We start from the raw sequence: 19,941 nt of genomic DNA on the forward strand, positions 1-19,941 counted from the left end.
CTTTAAGGACTTTTTTTGGAAGACTTTCTAATAAAAGACTAATTTTAAGAATGAGAAATAGGGTTAGGATAGCTGTGGGGTTCTTAGAGGAAGGTTAGTTTGGCCAGTGGCCTATGCTCACTAAGACGGCACCTCGCAGAGGAAGGTGGAGAGAGATCATTGTAGCACCAACCAGCTGGTGAGTCCTCGTGCCTGGTAGCCAGGGAACTGAGAGGGGCCTCCAGACCAAAAGAAAAAGAGAGAGAGAGAGAGAGAAACAAGGAAATAATACTATAAATATAGTTGACCCTAGAACAGCATGGGTTTGAATTGTGTAGGTCCTTGTATGTGAATTTTTTTCCTTAAACATACTGGAAATATTTTTGGAGTTTTGCAACAGTTAAGGTTTTTTTGTTTAGCTTTATTATAGAAATACAACATATAATACATATAACATAAAATATGTGTTATTTGACTGTTTATATTATCATTGACTAGTCCAGGCAACAGTAGTTTATTAGTATTTAAATTTCAGGGGAGTCAGAAGTTACTTGTGGATTTTTGACTGCCTGGGGGCACCCTAACCCCTCAGTTCTTCAAGGGTCAGCTGTATATGCATGGGAAAAAAACAAGTTGCTGCTTTAGATGCCAGAATTGAAATTTTACAGCGAAGAACTTCATCTCTAGCCATCTCTAGTCATTTTGGTTGAATGCAAAAGAAATAATATTCTCAGACATGCAAGGGTTGAGAAAGCATACCACCATTATCTTTTCTGCAAGTTTTTCTGAGACATGTTATTCTCAATTAAAAGGCAAATCTAAATAAAGAACACAACAATTGGAAAGCACTAGGGTGAGCGTTGAAGTTAGCTCAATGTCGAATTAATAAATATGGTTATTAAAGAGAACATAACTCAACGAATTAGTCTGAAATGAAATTTCTGTCTATGAATATAAAAATTAGGAAAGAAATGGGTCAAAGGAGTCAATAAGTATTTAAAAATTTTTCATATTGACAACAAAATAAATAATTTCAAGTTTTTTTTTTAATTTAAAGAGAATTACCTATACGTGGGATTTTTCATTCTATGAGTTTCAAATCACTTGAAGAAAAAAAAACAAGGCCCATATAGCAAAAGGTATAAAGTAAAGGAAATCAAGGAAGTGTTTGAAATAAGATATAAAAAAAAGATACTAGACAAATACTTTGTTTTATAAATAAATGTAAATAGTTAGATTTACCCATTAGAAGACAAAGACCAATTGTGACAGACTGGACCACATCTTGATCTTAATTCTTATCTTTATCTTAACATTAAAAATTGTGACATATTCATCCTGAAAGGATAGGTTCAGGCTATTCAACATATTGTATGTTTTGCTGAGATACGCTACCAAAATGGATGGAAATGATATAGATGATCTTTACTGAATTGTTGGTGACTTCAATGTTTTTATCTCATTTTCCATTTCATAAACTTGAATCTATCCCAACATACTTCAGTGTGAAAAGATAGTCTTGCATTCCCTATTATTTTGCAGAGATGTATATATCAAAAGGAAATAAGTATTTCACACTTGAAATGGTCAAATTTTATGTGACATGTAAAATATGTGAATTGTATCTCAGTAAAGCTGTTTTTAAAAAGATGAATAGGCCATGGCTTTGATTTGATTATATCTTTACTATTTCTTTTAATATTGAATTAAGATCAAGAAACATATTGTTCACCAATACCTGTTGCCTGGGAATAAATCTCTGTGGAGCTGTTCAGGTATAACCTTTTTTATTCATGATGCACTGATATTACTGATTCCAGTGTACCTTTTTAAAAGTCTACATCAAACTCAAAAATAACTAACTGGATAGAGAAATCTCTTCTCATGGATTTTCAGTGATAAACAGATAAAATTTAATTGTGAATTTCTTCCTCATTATATTGATACAAACATTGCACATCACTGGTTTTGCCAACTCTAAAGTGAAATATCTGCTAGTATGTGCATGATAGTAATTGTTGTTTCATACTGTATCCTTCATTCCACCTGATAAAAATGCTTTGCCAATAGCTTGCTCTGGTTTTTGTTTGTTAGAATATTTGTTACAACCTTGTGGCTGGTTTAAGTCCCTTGGCAGTACCTTGACTTGTATCTGATTCCCTGTAAAAGTACAAATTCAAAGAGGATTAAAGATGTTGGCATGAGAGGTGAGAGTGAGACAGAGGCTTTCTCCTAAAACTGCATCTAATACAAAAATATAATTAATACAATTAATCTTGAAGGAGCAACAGGAAAGAGGACTGCGCCAGACTGCATACACCTGGAGAAAAGAGCAGACCTTACGGAACTGGGTAACGTACCAAAGCTGTGGCCCAGCGGGACCCAAGCCCTTTCCCTACCCTGGCTCACTGGCACAGGAAGAGAAACAGAGCAGGGAGGGAGTGGAGGCCTGGGACTGCTGAATACCTAACTCTGGAGACCTGCTCTGGGAGCACAAACCTACATTTCATGGTGCTTTCATGATACTCTCGTGATTACGGGGTTGGAAAGCTAAGACAGGCAGAATTCCGGGAGAGACTGAGATTCCAGCTGCTTTTGGAAAGCAGGGATCCATATCCGGCTGTTCTGGGACAAAAGCTTATGCCTGTGTGCTGGTTCAGACAGTGGAGACTGACATAGCAGCCAGGAAACAGGAAACAGCTCTTTCCTCCCCCTAGGCACCAATACCACTCCCCTGCAACCCCCAACATTGCTTCCGGGGCTGAGCAGCTCCAGAGAGTATAGCTTCAGGATACTAGAGGGTGCCATACACAAATATGAAACGCCAAAGGAACTTGGTACAGAGTAAAATTAATATAACCCCTGAGAAAGATGACATGGACCTCATGACTCTTCCTGAAAGGGAGTTCAAAATAAAAATCATTAACATGCCAATGGAGGTACAAAAGATATTCAAGAACTCAGGAATGAATTCTGGTCAGAAATCCAATAATTGAAGAGCAAAATGGAGGGTATTAAAAGCAGATTGGATACAGTGGAGGAGATGATAAATGAAATAGAAACTAGAGAAGAGGAATATAAAGAAGCTGAGGCACGGAGAGAAAAAGATCTCTAAGAATGAAAGAATATTGAGAGAACTGTGTGACCAATCCAAATGGAACAATATTCGCATTATAGGGGTACCAGAAGAAGAGAGAGAGAAAGGGATAGAAAGTGTCTTTGAGGAGGTAGTTGCTGAAAACTTCCCCAATCTGGGGAAGGAGAGAGTCTCTCAGGCCATGGAGATCCACAGGTCTCCCAACACAAGGAAGACAACACCAAGACATACAGTAATTAAAATGGCAAAGATCAAGGATAAGGACAGACCGTTAAAAGCAGCCAGAGACAGAAATAAGATCACATACAAAGGAAAGCCCATCAGGCTAACATCAGACTTCTCAGCAGACATCTTATAGGCCAGAAGGTAGTGGCATGATGTATTTAATGTAATGAAGCAGAAGGGCCTGGAACCAAGATTACTTTATCTGGCAAGATTATCATTTAAATTTGAAGGAGGGATTAAACAATTTTCAGATAAGCAAAAGCTGAGAGAATTTAGCGCCCACAAACCAGCTCTACAGTGTATTTTGGAGGGACTGTGGTAGATGGAAGTGTTCCTAAGGTTTAATAGCTATCACCAGAGGTAATAAAGCCATAGTAAAGAAAGTAGCACAGCTAATTAGTAAGCAAAATTAAATTAACTATCCCCAAAGTCAATCAAGGGATAGACAAAGAGTACAGAATATGGTACCTAATATATAAAGAATGGAGGAGGAATGGGAATAGCCAAGATGGTGGCGTGAGTAGAGCAGTGGAAATCTCCTCCCAAAACCGTGTATGTTTTTGAAAATACAACAAACACAGCTATCCCTAAAAGAGAGACCAGAATATACAGGACAACATCCAGGCTACATCCACACCTGCGAGAACTCAGCACCTCACAAAGGGGTTAAGATAAAAGCCCCAGCCTGGCGGGACCCAAGCGCCCCTCAACCCAGCTCCCGGTGGGAGGAGAGGAGTCAGAGCAGGGAGGGAGAGGGAGCCCAGGACTGCTAAATACCCAGCCCTAGCCATCTGCACTGGGAGCACAGACACATAGTGCATGGGGTGCTGGATACTAGGGAAATGGGACAGTAAAACCTGTAAGTCGGTCCCCGTAGCCGGGGACCCTGGGACAAAGAAAAGCGAGTGCTTTAGTGGAGCAGCAGTCTGAGGCAGCAGGGCAGAACTTCTTTCACAGCGGCCGGGCAAGAATTAGAAACCCCGTCTGCGCACAGCTGCCCAGCACAAGCTGCTAGGGGTCACCGTTCTCCCAGGAAAGGAAGGCCACAAACCAGCAAGAAGGGACATTCTCCCAACCGACACATGCACCAGCTCCCCACAACTACCTCTATCGCCATGGAAAGGCAGAAGAATTTGATACAGACCAGAATAACCCAGACATCCTCCCCTGAGAAGGAATCTGGGGAGATAGACCTAACCAATCTCCCTGAAAAAGAATTCAAAATGAAGGTCATAACCATGCTGATGGATCTTCAGAGAAATGTACAAGAGCTAAGGGATGAAGCCCGGAGGGAGATTACAGAAATAAAACAATCTCTGGAAGGACTTAAGAGCAGACTTGATGAGGTGCAAGAGGCCATTAATGGAATAGAAATCAGAGAGCAGGAATGCAGACAAGCTGAGGCAGAGAGAGATAAAAGGATCTCCAGGAATGAAAAAATATTAAGAGAACTGTGTGACCAATCCAAATGGAACAATATCCGTATTATAAGGGTACCAGAAGAAGAAGAGAGAGAAAAAGAGATAGAAAGTGTCTTTGAAGAAATAATTGCTGAAAACTTCCCCTAAACTAGGGGAGGAAATAGTCGCTCAGACCACAGAAGCACACAGAACTCCCAACACAAGAGACCCAAAGAGGACAAAACCAAGACACATAATAATTAAAATGGCAAAGATCAAGGACAAGGACAGAGTTTTAAAGGCAGCTAGAGAGAGGAAAAAGGTATCCTACAAAGGAAAACCCATCAGGCTATCATCAAACTTCTCAACAGAAACCTTACAGGCCAGAAGAGAATGGCATTATATATTGAATGCAGTGAAACAGAAGGGCCTTGAACCAAGAATACTGTATCCAGCCCGATTATCATTTAAATATGAAGGACGGATTAAACAATTCCCAGACAAGCAAAAGTTGAGGGAATTTGCCTCCCACAAATCACCTCTACAGGGTATTTTAAAGGGACTGCTCTAGATGGGAGCACTCCTAGTGCTAAACATGTTCCCAGAGAAAATAAAATCACAGCAAAGAAATCAGACCAACCAAATACTAACTAAAGGCAAAAGATAAAATCAACTACCCACAAAAGCAGTTAAAGGAAACACAAAAGAGCACAGAATAAAACAACCAACATATAAAGAACGGAGGAGGAGGAATAAGAAGGGAGAGAAATAAAGAATCACCAGACAGTGTTTATAACAGCTCAATAAGCAAGTTAAGTTAAGCAGTAAGATACTGAAGAAGCTAACCTTGAACCTTTGGTAACCATGAATCTAAAGCCTGCAATGGCAATAAGTACATATCTTTCAATAATCACCCTAAATGTAAATGGACTGAATGCACCAATCGAAAGACACAGAGTAATAGAATGGATAAAAAAGCAAGACCCATCTATATGCTGCTTACAAAAGACTCACCTCAAACCCAAAGACATGCACAGACTAAAAGTCAAGGGATGGAAAAAGATACTCCATGCAAATAATAGGGAGAAAAAAGCAGCTGTTGCAGTACTAGTATCAGACAAAATAGACTTCAAAACAAAGAAAGCAACAAGAGATAAAGAAGGACATTACATAATGATAAAGGGTTCAGTCCAACAAGAGGATATAACCATTATAAATATATATGCACCCAACACAGGAGCACCAGCATATATGAAACAAATACTAACAGAACTAAAGGAGGAAATAGAATGCAATGCATTCATTTTAGGAGTCTTTAACACACCACTCACTCCAAAGGATAGATCCACCAGGCAGAAAATAAGTAAGGACACAGAGGCGCTGTGCAACACAGTGAAGACAAGTCGTGATTCTGCAGCATCTTACTATGCTGATGGACAGTGACTGTAATGTGGTTTGTCGGGGGGACTTGGTGAAGGGGGAGCTTAATAAACATAATGTTCTTCATGTTATTGTAGATTAGCGATAACAAAAGAATAAATAAATAAGTAAAAAAGAGTGGAGGAGGAAGAAAAAGGAGGAGAAAAAGAAAAGAACCCTTAGATTGTGTTTGTAATAGCATATAAGTGAGTTAAGTTAGACTCTTAGATTGTAAGGAAGTTAACCTTGAACCTTTGGTAACCACAAATCTAAAGTCTACAATGGCAAAAGTACATACCTATCAATAGTCAACCTAAATGTAAATGGACTGAATTCACCAATCAAAAGACATAGAGTCACTGAGTGGATAAAAAAATAAGACCTATCTATATGCCAGCTACAAGAGACTCACTTTAAACCCAAAGACATATACAGGCTAAAAGTGAAGGGATGGAAAAGAAATTTCATGCAACTAATAGAGTGAAAAAACAGGAATTGCAGTACTTGTATCAGACAAAATAGACTTCAAAACAAAGAAAATTGCAAGAGAGAAGGACAGTACATCATATAAAGGGGTCAATCCAACAAGGAGATATAACCATTATAAGTATCTGTGCTCCCAACATAGGATCACCTACATATGTGAAACAAATACTAATTGAATTAAAAGGGGAAATAGAATGCAGTGCATTCATTCTAGGAGGCTTCAATACTCCACTCACTCTGAAGGACAGATCAACCAGACAGAAAATAAGTAAGGACACAGAGGCTCTGAACAACACACCAGAACAGATGGACCTAACAGTCATCTACAGAATTCTACATCCAAAAGCAGCAGAACACACACTCTTCTCAAGTGCACATGGAACATTTTCAAGAATAGATCATATACTAGGCCACAAAAAGAGCCTCAGTAAATTCAAAAAGATTGAAATTGTACCAACCAGTTTCTCAGACCACAAAAGTATGAAACTAGAAATAAATTATGCAAAGAAAATGAAAAATCCCACAAACACATGGAGGCTTCACAGCATGTTCCTAAATAACCAATGGATCAATGACCAAATAAAAACACAGATCAAGCAATATATGGAGACAAATGACAACAATAATTCAACACGGCAAAATCTGTGGGACGCAGCCAAGGCTGGGCTAAGAGGAAAGTATATTGCAATACAGGCATCCCTCAGGAAAGAAGAACAATCCCATATAAGCAGTCTAAACTCACAATTAATGAAACTAGAAAAAGAAGAACAAATGAGGCCCAAAGTCAGTAGAAGAAGAAGAATAAAGATTAGAGCATAAAAAGAATAATAAAACAATAGAATCACTGAAAGCAAGAGCTGGCTCTTCGAGAAAATAAGCAAAATAGATAAACCCATAGCCAGACTTATCAAGAAAAAAAGAGAGTCTACACACATAAACAGAATCAGAAATGAGAAAGGAAAAATCACTACAAACACCACAGAAACACAAAGAATTATTAGAGAAAACTATGAAAAAGTATATGCCAACAAACTGGATAACCTAGAAGAAATGGACAACTTTCTAGAAAAATACAACCTTCCAAGGCTGACCAAGGAAGAAACAGAAAATCTGAACAGACTGATTACCAGCAATGAAATAGAACTGGTAATCAAAAAACTATCTAAGAACAAAAGGCCTGTACCAGATGGCTTCACCGCTGAATTTTATCAAACATTAAGTGAAGACCTAATACCCATCCTCCTTAAAGTTTTCCAAAGAGTAAAAGAAGAGGGAATACTTCCAAACTCATTCAATGAGGCCCGCATCACTCTAATACCAAAACCAGGCAAAGACACCACGAAAAAAGAAAATTACACACCACAAAAAAAGAAAATTACACCACAAAAAAAGAAAATATCCCTGATGAAAATAGGTGCAAAAATACTTAACAAAATATTAGCAAACCGAATTAAAAAATACATCAAGAAGATCATCCATCATGATCAAGTAGGATTTATTCCAGGGATGCAAGGATGGTACAACATTCGAAAATCCATCAACATCATCCACCACATCAACAAAAAAGGACAAAAGCCACATGATCATCTCCATAGATGCTGAAAAAGCATTTGACAAAATTCAGCATCCATTCATGATAAACACTCTCAACAAAATGGGTATAGAGGGCAAGTACCTCAACATAATAAAGACCATATATGACACACCCACAGCCAACATCATACTTAACAGCGAGAAGCTGAAAGCTTTTCCTTTAATATCTGGAACAAGACAAGGATGCCCAGTTACCCTAGTTCTATTCAACATAGTACCGGAGGTTGTAGCCACGGCAATCAGACAACACAAAGAAATAAAAGGCATCCAGATTGGCAAGTAAGAAGTTAAACTGTCCCTGTTTGCAGATGACATGATCTTGTACATAAAAAACCCTAAAGAATCCACTCTAAAATAACTGCATCTAATATCTGAATTCAGCAAAGTTGCAGGATACAAAATTAATACACATAAATCTGTGGCATTCCTATACACTAACAATGAACTAGCAGAAAGAGAAATCAGGAAAACAATTCCATTCACATTTGCATCAAAAAGAATAAAATACCTAGGAATAAACCTAACCAAGAAGGTGACAGACTATACTGTGAAAACTACAAGACACTCATGAGAAAAATTAAAGAAGATACCAATAAATGGAAACACATCCCCTGCTCATGGATAGGAAGAATTAATATTGTCAAAATGGCCATCCTGCCTAAAGTAATCTATAGATTCAATGCAACTCCTATCAAAATACCAACAGCACTCTCCAACAAACTAGAGAAAATAGTTCTAAATTTCATATGGAACCACAAAAGACCTCGAATAGCCAAAGAAATTATGAGAAGAAAGAATAAAGCTGGGGGATTATGCTCCCCAACTTCAAGCTCTACTACAAAGCCATAGTAATCAAGACAATTTGGTACTGGCACAAGAACAGACCCATAGATAGACCAATGGAGCAGACTAGTAAGCCCTGATATAAACCCAACCATATATGGTCAATTAATACATGATAAAGGAGCCATGAATATACAGTGGGGAAATGACAGCCTCTTCAACAGCTGGTGTTGGCAAAACTGGACAGCTACATACAAGAGAATGAAACTGGATGATTGTTTAACCCCATACACAAAAGTAAACTCGAAATGGATTAAAGACTTGAATGTAAGTCATGAAACCATAAAACTCTTAGAAGACAACATAGGCAAACATCTCCTGAATATAAGCATGAGCAACTTCTTCCTGAATGCATCTCCTTGAGAAAGGGAAACAAAAACAAAAATGAATTCGTGGGACTACATCAATCTAAAAAGTTTCTGTACGGCAAAGGACACCATCAACAGAACCAAATGGTATCCTACAGTATGGGAGAATATATTTGTAAATGACATATTTGACAAGGGGTTAACATCCAAAATATATAAAGAACTTACACGCCTCAATACCCAAAAAGCAAATAACCCTATTAACAAATGGGCAGAGGATATGAAGAGACAGTTCTCCAAAAAAGAAATTCAGATGGCCAATAGACACATGAAAAAATGCTCCACATCACTAAGCATCAGGGAAATGCAAATTAAAACCACAATGGGATATCATATCACAACAGTAAGGATGGCCAGCATCGAAAAGACTAAGAACAACAAATGCTGGTGAGGATGTGGAGAAAGGGTAACCCTCCTATACTGCTGGTGGGAATGTTATCTAGTTCAACTATTGTGGAAAGCAATATGGAAGTTCCTCAAAAAACTAAAATTAGAAATACCATTTGACCCAGGAATCCCACTCCTTGGAATTTACCCAAAGAATACAACTTCTCAGATTCAAAAAGACATATGCACCCCTGTGTTTATTGCAACACTTTTTACATTAACCATGATATGGAAGCAACCTAAGTGTCCCATCAGTTGATGAATGGATAAAGAAGAGGTGGTACATATACACAATGGAATACTATTCGGCCATAAGAAAGAAACAAATCTTACCATTTGCAACAACATGGATGGAGCTGGAGGACATTATGCTCAGTGAAATAAGCCAGGTGGAGAAAGACATATGCCAAACGATTTCCCTCATTTGTAGAGTATAACAATGAAGCAAAACTGAAGGAACAAAATAGCACCAGACTCAGAGACTCTAAGAATGAACTAGTGGTTACCAAAGGGGATGGGTGGGGGGGCAGTTGGGGAGGGAGGGAGAAGGGGATTTAGGGGTATTATGTTTAGTACACATGGCGTGGGGCATCACAGGGAGAACAGTGTAGCACAGAGAAGCCACATAGTGGATCTGTGGCATCTTGCTGCACTGATGGACTGTAACTGCATAGGGGTATGGGTGGCAATTTGGTAATATGGGTAAATGTAGTAACCACATTGTTTTTTGTTTGTTTGTTTTGTTTTTGTTTTTTGTTTTCTTTTTTTAATTTTGGTATCATTAATCTGCAATTACATGAGGAACATTATGTTTACAAGTCTCCCCTCTTCACCAAGTCCCCCCTACAAACCCCATTACAGTCACTGTCAAGCACATTGTTTTTTCATGTGAAACCTTCATAAGAGTGTATATCAATCATACCTTAATAAAAAATTTAAAAAAGAAAAAAAGTATGTATTGAAATACATCCCCTGTAGATTTTGGCTCTTTCTTTAGTAAAATTCATCACTTTTTTTCTAGAAAGCATCACTTGGTACTTGTTCTGTTTTATAAATACTTGTTTGTTTTATAATTAAATGTTAGTAGTCGGATTTACCCATTAGAATACAAAGACCAATTGTGACAGATATGACCATATCTTGATCTTAATTCTAATATTTTTCTTACCATTAAAAATTGTGACATATTCATGCAGGTCATTGTGCTTTGAAAGTGAAACAAAAACTATGATGTCTTGTGGCCACTGTTCTGACAGACTGTTCCGTAGCAGAAAGCTGGGAACAAATAGATGACTCAATAAATCAAAGTTTCAGATATTCACTGTATTAATTTTCTACTTATCATTTTCCTTTCAGCTGTTGTGTGATATCACTCTTTACCTGACACATTCAGATTTATATTTATTCAGTGTATTAGAGTCCTGTTCATTTTTTAATTTATGGTGTTTTTGTAAGTTGCATTATTTCCAGTTCTGTTTTCACTACTTTTACTCCTTCAGTGAATCATTGAACCATTTTTATTATTTGGAGGTATAATAAAGCATGCGCAAAAATGGAGGTTTAATAAATGTAAGCAGCACTCAAAAGTCATGAAAATATATTAGTGGAGATGAACTGAACTTTTTAATTAATGTGAACACATTTTGTAGAACATCAACAACCTTTAAAATCATAATTTTCAATAAAACTATTAGAAAAGTTCTGGGAAAATAATTCTGCTTTCAAACTCGTCAAAGTTATGTGGTCTGCGCTTTGAAAATCACTGAGTCAGAGAACCACAAGGCACTAGTTGGAGCTGTAGAGCTGGGTGTGGCAAGTGTTAGATGTCTTCAGAACGACGTGATGTTGCTGTACAGTAACCCTGTTCCCATGATGCCTATGGGACATGAAGGTTAATGCTTCATTTGGCATTTATTTTGCTTGGATTGAAAATGGGTAAATGTATTAAGATATTTAAAATTTTTTAAACATCTAGTTCCAAACTACTGCACTTCCCACTTTTCATTGTTACTTCCTACTCATCAGCTGATCATAAACCCTGGAGCTATAGGTTTATTTAAATAGAAAAAAAATGTTTTACTGTTAGATGGGGAGTAGGAGGCAATGAAGGAAGCCAAGAGGAAGGAGATCTGAAGTCTCCACCTTGGGCACATGTAAGTATCTTCCTTGATCCTGTAGGCATTTCATTGCCAACTGTCCCCTCTTTTCCTTCATTTCCTCTTCCTCCTGTAAGTACACAGACAATTATGAGGAATTTTCGATTTGCAAACTTAAATATAAGATATATTTTAAAAGCCATGATTTTATTTTCATTTTCTTGCCTGGTGCCTGTCACTGAAGGCCAGATTCTTTCCCTGTCCCCACCACCCAGTTCTTCCTGATTGACAACTATATAGCAGTCTTATGATTAATTAAGTTATGCTTAAATAATTTGTAATCATGTTTCCTTTCTGTTTCTGATTTAGTCTTGTGCTACCATTCTCCTGTTATCTAGGATCAAAAATATTATCTTTCATTCATTCTTCTTTCATAGTTCATATTCATTCAGTGTTCCAAAACTTGGTCATTCTTTTCTAAGATAGTGCCTTATTTTCTTCACTGCTGTGTTCTGATCCAGGTTACTGTATGCTGAGATTATAATGAATTAACCAGACACATTGATTCTAAGTGATAATTTTTCTAATGTTCAGTTTATTTCTTTAAAATTACTTTTATCAGCACTTCTCTTTCATCTGCCCCAAATCCCTAACTTTTAGGAAATATCTGAAGCCCAATTCTACCTTATATAAGTAACCTTGCTTTCTACTATTCTCCAACATAGAAGGGAGTTCTTATTTACTGTGTGTAACTTGTCCCAGTACTTTACAAGTACTTTATTTTACTTCGCAGGTACTTTACATGTACTACAGCTTTAAATCTTCAAAGCTACCCTGTAAAAATGATGTTTCTGTTTCCTTTTTATATATGAAGAAAAATTGAGAAAAGTTATGTGACTTATCCAGCATCACAGTTAGCATAGGTGGAAATGGAATTCAAGTTATCCACCTGTGTTATCCCCCAAAGCCTGCATATTTTCCACATATGTCTCACAGTGAATTCACCTTTTATCAGGTATCCCTTTCCTTGGTATCCCATAATAGATCTATTCTTAATATCTTACTTTTGTTCATATGGCTCTTTCCTCCTGAAATTCTTCTATTCCAAATTATATCTTCCTTTCAAGTCCAAATTAATGTCTTTTCTGTATGCTTCTCTGAATTCTATTTATCTTTGTTTCCTCAATTTTTATAGCACTTTTAGTGTCTTACTCTATTTCCTATAATTTATATGTGTTAGTCCTCTGTCCCCAACCAGGGTAGAAATTCTTTGAAGGCAAAAGCCAAATTTATGTTACTTTTTTAAAGCCCTTACAGATGAAGCCCACAGAGATAGACGATCCATAAATCCTTATTGGCTCATTCATACAGTGGTATTTTTGGGAGATTTATCCTAGTTTTCAAAGAAATTAACTGAAATTTAAATAATTTTTCCTACTTATATTTCTTTCTGTACTGTTTTTTAAAATAATTAAATGGTAAATTTAAGTTCTAAACTTCTACATTTGGAATCAAATCCTGGGGAGAACGGTATTTTTCACTTTAAAAGTTAATTTCACTGTTTTTATCATGCTATTAGAATCAGTTACTTTAATATTTAAGTTCTGTGAATTAATATGAAAAAGAATAATAATATATCCTGTAAGACTCCCAACTTCCTAATCTATTCTCCCACTCACTAACTTATTTTTGGAATATCAGTCAGAATATGTGACATGTTGGAAATCATCTTAAATGCCCTTTCTATAAATGTTAACTGTCATTAATATGGACTAGTGTTTGATAAGGTTAGTAGTAAATTGAACCAGCTTTGTTCAGAATGAATTTAAGTAATTTTGTTTCTTTTCTATGTTGGGATGATTGCTGTGCTTTAATTATGAATATGAAATATTTTATACTCAGTTTGCTTTGAGTTTAAGTATAAAAATTGACGTACACTTCCTTTTTTGTGTAAAACTAACCCAATTCTTTACCTTATAATTATTCATTGTTTTTGAATATGTTTGTATAATAAATTAATAAAAGGCTAATTTATTAGTTTTTCCTGACTATTACTAATTTGGATTGAATTCTTCAGTTATTTTCAAGTATTCCATAGAAGTATTTAGTTTACTCTGGGCTTACCCAGATTTCCTAGTGCTATATACCCTTATTTACCATTTTAATTATAACTGTATTTTTCTCTGGGATTGTTTTTTTTTTCTATGATAAACCTAGTCTTTTTTTCCCCTCTTTTTGTTGTCTCAGTATAGGATTAGATGAAATGCTTTCAAAGGGATAACTTTGGTTAGGACTAGAAGGTTTAATGCATGGTGTCCAGGGTTAACATTTTTCTAATTTTCAAGGTATCCCTTTGCAACAAATCACTTCTTTTTGGAGCTGGTTTCTGTTTTAGCAACAGATATAATTCTGATTAACTCTGGCAAAAAATAATCTGTTGAAAGGATTCACAGGTTTGAACTAACTAAATAAGTAGGCCTTGGAAAGATGGAAACTAAGTAGAAGCATGAACTGGTAGAACAAATATACTCACTTTTAGAGGGCTTTCATTAGTGATTTAACCCCATTTGCTCTGCTCCTTGTCAAAATTTAATTCCTAGAGAAGACAAAAGAGAGTTGGATCCTTGCCCTCACCCTATTGGTGGTGGTGATGGTAGCTTGGATATTGTGTGAGTGTGGTGGTGACTGGTATACAGGACTATGTGATAGACTGTCCTGCTAGAATCATAAGACATTGCAATGCAGTGTACTCACTTAGAGAAAAAAAAGGGATTCCAGACAGAAAAGAAAATGAGATGTCCACTAAGTTTATGTTTTTATTATCCAGTATTCAGAGGTTGACACATACATGTACACAAATCCAGGTTGGTTACTCAAGTCATGTTGCAACTATCCTGTGTTCCGTCACAGACATACCTCTGGGGATAAGGACAACCCAACTACTACTTTGGCAATTAGGAAAAGTAATTCTTGGAGAATAGTTTAATTACAGAGTGATAGAAGATCGACTCTAAGCAGTTAACCTGAGATTGAGTGTTGGGTGACAAAGAGGACGCAAAAAGTACAGATCACAACTGAAGAATTTTAATTTATCTTAGATGACTTTGAAGGTAGGGCAACTGTATAAAAGGAATAAAAGGATAGTAGATAAAGGTGTACTATAAATAGTAATACTGTAATATCGAGCATATACCAAGCCATTTGGTCACCTTATTTATGAATTCTCTTACATGTGGATTAGTCTATCTTAAGGGAGTGGAATGTTTTATAGTGCTTATTAAGTTATTTTTTAGCATTCTTGAATTTTTGTATAATAATCACTTAAATTTTTGTGTTCTAAACTAGATACCATCTGTGACCTTACAGTATCAATTGCTTTGCAGTTTTTATTAAATAAAAAGATTGTGATATGCAACAAATAATTGACAGTAAATTGGGAAATAGAAATCTCAAAATTAAAGGTTTTGCTTTCGTATTTTCTGTAAAATAAAGGATTCCCTACTTTGGCCTGGATAGATATTTTGGAGAACTAGGTTGTTTTTTAATGTATTTGTTTTCTTTTCCTACATATGTTGTCGTGGTTATTTTACTAATGTAGTTGTAATGCTATCACTTACTTATTATCAGATTTTATTTTGTTTTTTAGCTGACATCTGAAATGTTTGAAGCGGATCTTGAGAAGGCATTGTTGCTAAGTAAATTAGAATATGAAGAACACAAAAAGGTATTTACACATTTATTGATTTAGATGTTTTAGAAGTTTAAGTGGTTAAAGGTTAGAACCAGCCTTCCTGAATTTTGTATAAAAGTTCTCTATAAAGTTTGTTAAACATTGATCATTGTACCAAAGTATTATCACAGTTTTTATAATAAGATTCCTCTTCAAGTTTCTGAGAGACAACAGAAACATGTGGACTAAGCTGTCTGGTGATTTGGCCTGTTAGGTAATAAATTCCTCCACCCAAGATGAAGGGAAGATAGGAAACGAAATTAACAGGCAGGTGATTCGTTTTAACTTGTTTTAAATGAACATACAAAATAAGTAGTTTAAAAAATTTAAATAACTATGAATACAGGAACATCATTAAGAGGCCCTCTGCAGAAGATACACTGAACTGCAATTAACTAAAGTAAATGGGAGACCATCTGCAATACTTAGTCCTTGCGAACTCAACATTTGTCACTAGGCTGTGGTATTGGACAGTGTGCTGAAACGCATTCTACAGCTTGTACCTGTAGGAGCATTCAAATAAAAAGTAGTGCTGGTTTCCAGTTTCATAACATTTAAATTCTCACATATTTATTATTGTCATGTAATTTAACATTTTAGTCCTTTACAGGTCTTGGGAACTTGATATATGTTCAATTTGAGATTACTTAGGGGTTGATGATAAATGACCTGTGGTCATACTTAAGGGCCTTTAATGTATGTCTTTGTACATTTGCTCCTTCACTCGGGGTTAAGTGAAGAGAGGAATTAAAATTCACAGCATATGATTTTTCTGTTTGTTTATAGCTCAAGAGAAGGGTTGAAAGTTGCTGGTGAAGTGGACTTTTTCATTTTCCATGCCCCTGTTCCTGTGACACTGAACAATGAAGAATAACTGCAGTCTTTATTGTTACTTGTCCATTTAGATGCAAAACTGGCAGTTTCAAAGATGGGCACAGCCAGCCCTACTAGGATGAGTCACTTAAATGGAAAAGTCCTCCTGACTTGCTCAATTTGGAGATTAAATTTAGCAAATAGAGTATTATCCTACAATAACAACTTGTCTAGATTCTGATATTAAAAGATTAGCTATAGCGGTAGAGGAGGAGTAGGTGGTGTCGATAAAATATCATGCTCCCAACCAGTTTTCTTGGCTCCAAGACCTAATAGGCTTGGGCTTTGTCACACAATGATGACCTCACAGAATGGAGGAACTCCTTTTGTATTAGATGGCTAACTTGATGTGATTACATTGATGTAATCTCATCAAGTTTCAAGTCAATATTCCAATGAGATAACTATGATTATTTTAGCCTAGGGATTTTTATAATTACTAAAGTTTGGGATGGCATTTTCTATTCTGTTCTTTCACTCATTCACCAATTCTTTTTTTTAGTAGCCAGAATATGCTAGGCACATAATACAAAAATAAACACATGGTCCCAGACCTTGAGTTTAGTGAAGGGAGGCAAGACATGTAATTATAGTGTATAGTATTGAGAGAGGTATGTTCTCATTACAGTGAGAATTCAGAAAGAATTTTTTTGTGCTTTCGATGGGAATGGGTTTTAGGAAAAGATATTTAAAAGGGAGTCTTATAGTATATTAGAAGTGCACAGGGTAGGCAAGAGGAAGTAAGCTCTCTCAGAAGGAGTTACAAGTATACAAAATATGTACATGTGAAAGAGTATAGCATACTTGAAAAACTATAATTTAGGGACCTAGAGTTGCTGGAAATACTGCCAAAATGATAGGATATAAAGAAACTCATGTAACGGGCTAAGGAGATTGGGTTCTGTACATCTGTTGGCAGAGAGCTTTTGAATATTTTTAACAAGTTCAGGTTTTTGTTTTAGAAACTCATGCTGTAGCAATGTAGAAGATGGATTGAGGGGCTAAAATTAGAGGGTGTTGCAGCATCAAGCAAAGGAAGATGGGAAATGACAAAGGTATGAAGAAAAGAGGGTAGATTTAAGAGTTCTTTAGTTAAACTCAACAAGACCTAGTGACTAATTTGGATATAAAGTGTGTAGGAAGAGTAGGGAGAGATGACTTTGAGGTTTCTAACCTAGCAGTTATGTAAATAATGGTGGCATTGAACAGGGTACTTCCTAGAAGTTCAAGTAGGGAAGACAGGGTGAACATACTTAGTTTGGAGATTCTTGTTGAACATTCCAGTTGTCTGTACATGCAGAAATCATCATGTGGAACTTTAAACTTTGAGTTTGAGGAACAATGGATATAAAGTATAAAAAGAATAGATTAAGAATGAAATAATGTTGAACAGCAACTATGTTTTTGAGAAAAAGAGTTAGGAAAAGAAAAACCAGTGAAGGAGACTTAAGAATAGTCAGAAGTGTATTGAGAAAACCAAGAGATGCTTGAAAAAATATTGTCTTTGAATTTGGCATTGACCAAAGGAGGAGGTATGGAGGTTGACCTTAGTTTAGTGGTAGAAAACAGCAGAAGCCAGATTTTGAGGAGTGAGGAGATAGAGTGGGGAAGGAAATTGAATATAGATTATTGTCTTAAATTTCATCCTGAACTGAAGAAGAAGGAGCAAAGAGGAGTGGTTATAATACAACTTTTTGCTTTTATTTTAATATTTAAGAGGCAATGGATTGAGTATATAATAAACAGGTACTTTTAATATGGTCTGGCTAGGTTTTTGTATTTTGTTTGTCTTTATCTTTAAAATATAAAACTTAAAGAAACTTATTACCTATTGGTGTTGATTTTATTAATTTAAACTAAGCTTAATTATTGGTAATTCTTTTTAGGAGTATGAAAATCCTGAAAATGCTTCAGCTCAATCAAAGGTTATGAATAAAAAAGATAAAAGAAAGAATCATCAGGGAAAAGACAAACCTCTTACAGTGTCACTAAAAGATTTTCAAACTGAAGGTAATTTATATAGGAAATCAGTTATTCTCAAGAAAGTATTCTAAGTCTTTGTACACTTAAGTTGTAAGTACCTTTCTAATTTTTAAAATAAGTAAAATTTGTTTTGTGAATGTATTACTTCGAATGTAAAAAATATAAACCTGGTTGGAAATAAACGACTTGGGATTAGAGTAATTTAAAATCAGTCATTAAAACCCCATAAAACTTTGGTAAAAATTTCTTTTTTGTATATATGAATTTGTCCTCTTTCTGAAACTCACTAAAATGAAAATTGATATTTGTAGTTTTTGAGTCATCGTGAAACATTATCATTGTCCTTATACATAAAGTGATTTAGCTTATACTACACCAGGAATAGTATCTTCAGATTTCATCCATTTTCAGTCAGCCTCTTCAGGTTATCTGGAGCTATATATCTCAGAAAATTAAGATATAAATTTTTAGAATGAAACCTATTACCAGAAAACTCTAATATCATTTGTATTTTTTTCTCAGAGAAAAAGAAGAAAATTATACTGTCCACTAAACTTTGCATATAGACCACAAAGCACATTGTTTTTGATGTAAGAAATAGTAAAAACCCTAAGTCTGTGCTGTATAATATGGTAGTCACTATTCATGTGTGGATGGCAACTTAAATATAAATTAATTAAAATGAACTAAAAAAATTCCTTAATTGCATTGGCCACATTTCAAGTGCTCAGTAACTCCATGTGACTAGTGGCTTCTATATTAGACAGCACAGGTATAGAGCATTACTGTCATCACAGAAAGTTGTATTGAACAGTGCTATGCTTATGCTAGCTAGTATATTTGTGGACCAGATGAGAAGCTATTTGTTCATTGATAGATGATTCCCATGAATTTAGCCTTAAAACATTGGGTATTTGTTCTTTGAGGACTAATAATACCATGGCAGTAATCTTTTTATTTTAATGAAATACTTAACTGTTTTCAGAAGTAAGCTGTCTGTGAAATTTAGAATAAATTTAGAGGATTATATTGCTTTCCTTTAACGGTCAGGAAAGTTTTTCCTATAGTCTGCCTCTCTGATTAAGTTGCTTTGCTTTGGGGTTAAAAGAACAGATGTATGTTAAAATCTGATTTTAGGAAGAAAGATTTTACAGAAGAAATATGTTTCATTAGAAACTAGGCAGAAACATAAAAAGAATGCTTTTTAAAACTCCTTTTATTTTCCATATGTTTGCTTATTATGTAAATTTATTAGATGGAATGAGAAAGATACCAGTATAATACTGTTAAAGGGAAGATACACACAACTCTTTCAAGGCACAATTAACACAGTCACCATTCTTCTTCGGGTGCTAGCATCATGTTATATGCTAGAAGAATGACTGTAACCCACCAGGATTTGGTAGTTTGATCTGAAACTTGTGATTTTGACATTTATTGTGTTTATAGACTCTATTCTGGT

General features: G+C 35.7%; 1 protein-coding gene across 4 annotated transcripts in view; it reads left to right on the forward strand.

Annotated features, from left to right (window-relative positions):
• GKAP1 (G kinase anchoring protein 1) overlaps positions 1 to 19,941 on the forward strand; it is a 78,705-nt gene that overhangs the window by 23,018 nt on the left and 35,746 nt on the right. For all 4 annotated transcript variants that reach the window (XM_057498548.1, XM_057498546.1, XM_057498547.1 and 1 more), the window contains 2 exons: positions 15,540 to 15,617; positions 18,383 to 18,506. In XM_057498548.1, the coding sequence (XP_057354531.1) occupies positions 15,540 to 15,617; positions 18,383 to 18,506 (202 nt within the window). The remainder of the gene's footprint in view (positions 1 to 15,539; positions 15,618 to 18,382; positions 18,507 to 19,941) is intronic.

The sequence above is a fragment of the Manis pentadactyla genome, chromosome 3 (assembly GCF_030020395.1).
Source record: "Manis pentadactyla isolate mManPen7 chromosome 3, mManPen7.hap1, whole genome shotgun sequence".
In the NCBI taxonomy this organism is placed as follows: domain Eukaryota; kingdom Metazoa; phylum Chordata; class Mammalia; order Pholidota; family Manidae; genus Manis; species Manis pentadactyla.